The 7,613-nt window shown below is 36.0% G+C and overlaps 1 protein-coding gene across 1 annotated transcript in view; it reads left to right on the top strand.

The window, feature by feature from the left end:
* The window catches only part of LOC109537650 (WD repeat-containing protein 47), a gene marked incomplete in the record, with an annotated part of 121,717 nt that overhangs the window by 21,601 nt on the left and 92,503 nt on the right, over positions 1-7,613 (top strand). Inside the window, 5 exon segments of the mRNA XM_048669939.1 lie at positions 1,709-1,816; positions 1,873-2,107; positions 2,175-2,302; positions 7,003-7,136; positions 7,252-7,373. Coding sequence (XP_048525896.1) covers positions 1,709-1,816; positions 1,873-2,107; positions 2,175-2,302; positions 7,003-7,136; positions 7,252-7,373 — 727 coding nt within the window.

Raw genomic sequence — 7,613 nt, 5'->3', positions numbered from 1 at the left:
ATGAACCTAAAAAAGAGTTTGTTAGTAAATTGTGTAACAATAGTAGGATAATATAATATATCAAAATTCGCTCTGATAATTCGTTGCAAATTGTCTATATTAGAAAATAAATAAATAAATAAATCAAGTCAAAGTCACATAACTGACAATTTGCAACGAATTATCAGAGCGAATTTTGATATATTATATTTTATATTTAATTTTTCTTGTAATTTTTCGCGTAAAAGTCATCTAGATCGTTAGTATTTTCAGTTGAAACTCTTCAAAATAGAGCGTTTTTGAGTAGAAAGTAAAACAAAAAAAATCAGTCAAAACTAAAAAAACACATTTTTTAATAAATTCTATAGTCTTCAGATAAATGGAGGTGACATTTCCAAATAATCTCTTATAAACTTTCGGTTATTCTGTTCCTTTTTGTTAGAAAATTGTTTGATTTTTGCTCCAAATTGGAAGCTGGAAAGGGATTTCAAAACTTTTTAAAAAGCGACTAAGGATTCGAAATTGATTTAATCTTTTTAAGATTGTCAGTATTTTTGAGTGAAACTTTAGAAAATTGAGCATTTAGCAGGAAGAGTAACTTGGCTAAAACTGTAAAATTCTGAAATTTGAAGACATTTTAAAAATGTCATTAATAAATGGCCTTTAAAATAAATCTAAAAAAGTTTAAAAAAGTCATCAACATTTTCCCAATAACGGAACCGAGATACTGCGCCGGTGCGTTGGGCTGGCGCACCACGCGATTTGTGTAGCACGGCGCCAATTCCTAAAAATTCACTGAGTTACCCAGGCTTACTGCTAAAATACCTACTTAAGACCTAATTGAAATTATTGACGATAAAGCTAACAACGAACAAGAAACACCTGCTAACCATTTGGTTTGCAATCTAATTTAACTACCTAATTTAATAAAATGAAACGGAATTAATGACTCAATATTCGCTTGGGCAAATATCAGCTCTACGTCGCCTCCGGTATATCTCCGGTATCACCCATGTCTGGAAGACCTATCCGCCACCTGGGAAGGCGCCCGGTGAAGGACTAACCATTGCAAATATTTCTAGATACCTCAAACTGCATTAAATTGTAATTAAATTAATTTAATTTTTGATCATAATCTGACGTGCCACTCGATCGATTCATCAAAAATATTTTTTTTTGGGGATGCAGCTTAGCAAGTTCTGAGAAAAAATCCATCGAAGACAGTGCCGAGTCCCGGGGAAAGCACATCTTTTCGCGGTACTGATATCATCGGTGGCAGTAAATGACACAATCCTAAATGGCCATTTTAGCCTGACTCTTATATGTTATTATTATTATTTTTATTTGAATTCAGTATATCAAATTTGTATCGGCACTAGCCTATGATGTGTGGCTGTCTGATTCGGAAAAACGCCTCCCAACTGTTCAACGTATTTGCTCTGCAGCCCAAGGTTGTGCGACTTGTAGCCGTATTAGGATACATACAGTTTCAGTTTTCCTTATTGTCACATATTGGACAACCTGATGCATTTTCAGTAAAACTTTAAAATGACGCCCGTAGTACAAATATCTTATTGCACAGTATTGTGCACTAATGCGCTACCAGAGTGGCACTACTCATCTGGCAGTCAAGTTTTTCCAAGTTGCCTTTGTCATAAAGGGAGTTGCCTGCAAAATAATGAAGCAAATATTCCATCATGGTAATTATGAGTTCATATTTTTGTTTTAGGTATTTTGTATGAATCATGTGTGAATTACTGCCAAGCCAAAGCCACCGGTTCCACCGACTCACAAGTTCAAGGAATGACTTTTTCTCGACTGTTAGATGGTACAGTAGGTAAATATTAAACGGCACATTACTTTATGCAAAAGTAAATTTGGAGTTATTTTCAGGTTTTAGTGACAGCGATCTTTCGTTGCTCTCCTGGTTGCAAAGTGTTCCACCTGAAACGTTTTCAGTGCCCTTTGAACAAAAAACACTGAACGTAGATGTTGAACGATTGGAGCGACCGTCGCTGGAGACTTCTTGGACAGAACACATGCTTGTGACTCCGATCAAGCCGAAAACATTTCCACATTCTGCCATGCCATTCACTCGACCGAAATCGGCGGCCGATATAATGACAAGGTCAGTTCTACTGTCCAATTCACTTTTGCGTTCATCATGTTATATGGAAAATATCCTCGTTTTTCAGATCTCTAATGCCAGTGATGGATGGATTATCACATAGCGCAGCTGTACACAACGGAAATTATCGACCCATGACGATGAGCACCGGAGACATGATGTCCAGAAGCAGTTTTGCCAGTTTTCACCTAACTGGTAAGAGTAACAGTTAAACATTTTCGTTTACTCAATGAAGTTTTCAAATTTCAAATTTATTCAAAAACCAGTACAAAAATACTACAACATAATCCCATAGAGGCAAAACTAGTTCCCCCCCCCCCCTTAGGGCCGGTCATATAACAAAAAAATTAAGCTTAAAAACCTACAAACTAATATTAAAACTAAAATAATACAATAATATCTTTTTTGTTATTACTAGAAATTAATTTAAATAGTGTTATAGCCTGTGCATTATATTGCATTTCCCATAATTTGACAGTCAATAACTAAATACGATGTTTTTAACCCAGTTTTGTAGTTTCTTTTTGGCCGTTTTCTTATTATTCAATATTACTTTAAGTTCATTATGGAGATCATTAAATAATTTAAGAGCTACTATGTAACTATTCTTGCTACTTATTGTTTTTGTTATTCTAGGTATAGTAATCAAGGACCCGGACCGAAATGAAATTACTGTTCCGTTCCGGTTTCGGTCCAAGGCAAAATTTAAAATTTCTTTTCCGTTACGGTTCCGCTTTAGAAAATAATTTCCAACTCGGTTCCGTTCCCATTCCGGTTTTTTTCGGTTCATTTCGGTTCGGTTTGCAGCCTCTGCAGTAGGTATCTACAATTTTTATACGCACCTCTCCATGCAATAATACCATAAGTTGCTACACTGTGGAAAAGTGCATCATACAGGGTGGTCAATACATTTGTATTCAAGAAATTTGAAAATTTAGCAGACATAATTTAAATATTGTGTTTTGTTTATAATATACTCAATGTGTCTATCCCATTTCATACTGAAATCAAAAATTAGGCCCACATACTTACAGCTCTCTACCCTTTTTATAACCATGTTATCTATTCTTATACATATATTTGCAGGTACGCTATCACAATAAATCCCAAATGTTATATATACTGTTTTATTGACACTTAGAGACCAATTATTGAGAGCCAGCTACATTGATACATGTTTTAGGTATTTGTTCATTTTGAGCTCTGTACTTTTCCAAGTATTATCTGATGCTAGCTGATACAAGCTGTGTCGTCAGCATAAGACATCATAGTATCAACTTTTGTCTATCAAATCATTAATGTATACCAGGAAAAGCAGGGGGCCCACTATCGTTCCCTATGGTACACCAGTTGAAATAGTTTTGTAGTCACTTTTAATATTGTTTATTTTTACGTTTTGCTTCCTGTTTGTTAAGTAGATTTTTATTAAGTCTAGTGCACACCCTCGAACAATGTAATTTGTGTAGTAGTATTTTATTATTTATAAAATTGTATACCCTTTTATGAATTATTTTTTCAAAAATGTTGGCTATATTTGAAATTAGTGAGATTGGTCTATAATTGTTTGCTACATGTTTGGATCCATTTTTATGAATCGGTATAACTTCAGCTGTTTTCAACGCTTCAGGCCAAATTGATTTTTCCATACTTAAATTAAAAATTAGAGCCAAAGTTTCAATTATATAGTTTGATAATATTTTCAGCGTCTTTATGCTAATTCCATCCACTGCACCCGCTTTTTTTCATTTTAGTAATTATGCCACTAATTTCAAAAATATTTTTTTGTCTTATAAATATCGTCTTATCATTAAATCTTTGGAGTATTGGTACGCATTGTTACTTTAATGGCACTTAATTTGGCACCAATTTCACAGAAAAAGTAATTCATCTTAATTGCTATTTGTTCTGTATTATCTACTTTGTTGTTGAAATCATCAATTATATATTCAATTTCATTACTTTTCTTTACTTTTTTGCCTAACTTATCATTTATCAATTTTCATAGATTTCGAGGAAAATTTTTACTCTTCAAGAAAGTGTTTTATTCATATTTAATCTTAGCTTTCCTAATTATTTTGTATAGAGCTTTATTGTACTTAGTGTATTTCTTTTGCGTTGTGCATTGTCTGGATCAGTTTTCCATTCATTATATAATCTTCCTTTCTTCCGACAAGATACCATAATGGCACTAGTTATCCAGTTACGTCTTGGTTTGAGTTCTTTGTTACTATTCTTATTGTGACGCCTCGACTTTTCCATGCAATTATTTATTTTACAGATTAATTTGTTTAAAGCTCTATTAAGATCATTAGTTTCTAGGTCATTTAGCCGGTCGGTTGTAGATGCACAAGTGGATAATTTTTTGCAGTTGAATCTCTTATCATCAACACTTTTCTCCACTTTTGCAATTCCTTCTTGAAAAATTACAAATAATGGAAAATGGTCCGTAAAAGTGCTAGTGATTTTATAGAACTGAGTTTATATTGTACTACTTTTGACAAAAACATTGTCTATACACGTTCCTTCAGTTGGATTGTTTACTGTTGGTCTCGTTATGCCTACAAAACCCGGTCTGTAGGCTCTTTCTAAGAAATTATCTAAGTATTCCTGGCTTATGGTATTATTCTCCAATATATCTGTGTTGAAATCCTCAATTAATGGGTGATTCTTTCTAAAGATATATTTATTTAGAAAATTCTTAGGGTTTAAAACGAATTCCGACTTAGGCATATCATGAGATTTATAAATAGCAGACACTACCATATTCTCTCTATGCGCTTTTATTGTTTTGTTGAGAACTCTCAAATCTCCAAACGCCAAGGTTGGCGTAGTCTCTTTTAGCTTTTCTTGTATGTATATTACGACTCTATCGGATTTATTTATTTTACTACTATTATAGGACAATTTGTAACCCGTTTTAAATTGGAAATATTTATGTTCTCTACGCACTTTTCCCAGATTTATTTGTCAGTAAAGTGGTTTTTTTTATCGGAGATCAGCGACTTGATATTGTTCTCAGAATAAATAGTGCGTACAGCACGATGTGAATACAGCTTGCTCTGCAGCTTGGTAGAACTCGAGCTTGTTGGTGATTATTTTGGTAAGGTGCTTATATAACACGGAGAGGGTAGGGTCGCCCTTCTTGAAAAGGATAGTGGCGTTTCTCCATGCTTGTGGAATCTTTCCACCTTCGAGGCACTTGTTAAAGAGAGTGACAATTGCCTTGTCCAGAGTTTCTCCTTCAGTCTTCAGTATCTCACTCGCCACTTGCTCGCTCTTCTCCGGGAGCTTTGCGATTTCTCATCTGTTCTAATGCTGCTCTCAGCTCCGATCTATCAATTTCGGGGATCTCCTCGGAGCCGACGTTCTGGACCACGCGACCGCTGTGTTCGTGGAGACAGTCAGATAGTGTTACTGACTGGCTCTATAGTATCCGATGGAAGTTCTCTATGATCGGAACGATTTCGCCTTTCTCTGGCACAACTTCGCCCCGCTCGTCTTATAGATGATTGATTTTCCTCTAGCCGTTCTGGAACGGAGGTCTCTCATGTTTATATTGTCCTCGATGGCTTCTCGAATCATTGGCGAGTTGTGCGCTCTTAAGCGTCTGCGAATGGCTCTCTTTACTAGTTTGTCCAGCTGGCCGTGCATTGCGATCCATGACTGCGTTCTTCCATAAGTCTGGTCGTTTCGGGAGTGAGTTTCAAGTTTCGCTGCCTTCCAAACGTGCAAACTTTCTTTATTGCAACTCAGATACTGTCGACAATTTTCCCTCTCAGCTAATATAACTCCAGATCTTTCAGCGTGTTTATCTTTTCTAAGCTCTGTTCAAACTGTCTGCTGAACTCCTTCTTCGCCCTCAACTAACTGCTCTTTGGTCTCAGCCTCTTCAAAATCAGCTTGTTTCTTCTCGATCTAGTATCGACGCATATTTAGCTCTCACAAGTCTGTGGTCGCTTCGCGTGTTGAAGCGATTTGGAATTGGTCCATTTCCGTTGCAGACGTTTTTGATAGAAGGTGTTTATGCAATACAGCCCTTCTCTGAGCAGGAAGTTCAGCATCGTTTGCCCTCTGTCATTACGTGTGTCAAATGCAAAGTTGCCGATGATTGGGGGTCCGCTTCTGTTTTTGTTCCGATTTCAGCGGTGAGGATCATAAACTTTGTCTTCTCCGCATTTTTTGCCATGCAAAAGTGTTCGACTACTGCTGAAACTAGCACAACAAGTAAAATCTAAACTGCAGAAACCTTAAGAACGAATTTTCCACAATACTGTCAAGTTTACTGTTATCAGTTACCATGGCTTCGTCGCTACGTGATTTGTTTCTCACTATGGCAACTTGAGCCGATTTCCGAACTAAACATCTTTGCATTTTTTTCTATAAATCGAGAACGACTGAAGATATCACGATGTGGTTTTCAGTAAAAAGTAGGGAATTTCAAGTTGTGTAAGAGTACATCGGACAAAAAATGTATTTGAAAATACATTAAAATGCTCGTTCAAAGTAGGCCGAAACTATTGAAAACTGCATTTGCCTCCCGGTCTTTTATTATGAAAGATAAAAATTGCAGGATTATGGAGCCGTTCTCAAAGTTAGAGCTCATCTCCCCAGTCTCCGAGCTACCATGACTTTTAATATATTTTTTTGGTTACATTTGCGCCTCTTAGCCAATGAACTTCGAACTTCAATACACTTTTCAGCCATTTTTTCTGCCAACTCTTCTTTTTTTCCCCCAAGCCGCTAGTCCTTACCGTTGTCGAGATCACACACGACCTTACAGCCGCTTTTTACCCTTATCGGGACACCCTGTCTAGTAAATATTATAAATAACAAAACATTTTTGGTCACAAAAGAATTGAATTGAATACACAGCAATTAATTTAATTCTATTTCAGGTATAAAAAACAACAAATTAATGAATTCTTCGGTGGATCGACTTTTTGAAAACGATGGCGATGTATTTTTGTCTAATAGCTACGCAGAATTTCAACAATTGCCATGCATACAGGAACAATCGAGCACGCCGAAGGTAAGGAGCTTAAATCGTTTTTCTGCATAAATATTTTTATTTATTTGGCTTGTCGTTATCCGACTTTTTTAATATCCACAACAAAGTAAGTATATATGTTATTTAATTGTTGTAGCCGGTCGCGAAGAGTCCCGACCGGAAGTTATCGAATGCGTCAACACCTGAGCACCGAGGTAGAGAAAGTCCGGCGTCCGCAGGAACTGCTCGATCTTCCAGGAGGGATTCATTGAATGAAAGGTAAGGTGTGTGAAATATTACTTTGGGCTAGAATCATGTAAAACAGCTGACATTTTTTTTCTCTGTATTTCAAATAATTGTGGTAAGAAAAGGAAAACTATTTTGGAAAATCTGAATTTTTGACAGTTGCTAATTGTTAGTCTACTAAGCTCACAAATGAGCACCCTACAGTTCTTGGTGGAAGGACATACAGTAGTCACTATACTATACTAGACGTGAAAAGGAATAAGAATATATGTG

The sequence above is a fragment of the Dendroctonus ponderosae genome, unplaced genomic scaffold (assembly GCF_020466585.1).
Source record: "Dendroctonus ponderosae isolate FM_Combo_2020 unplaced genomic scaffold, Dpon_F_20191213v2 Dpon_F_20191213_9, whole genome shotgun sequence".
NCBI lineage: Eukaryota > Metazoa > Arthropoda > Insecta > Coleoptera > Curculionidae > Dendroctonus > Dendroctonus ponderosae.
This window is presented reverse-complemented; position numbering and strand designations above follow the sequence as displayed.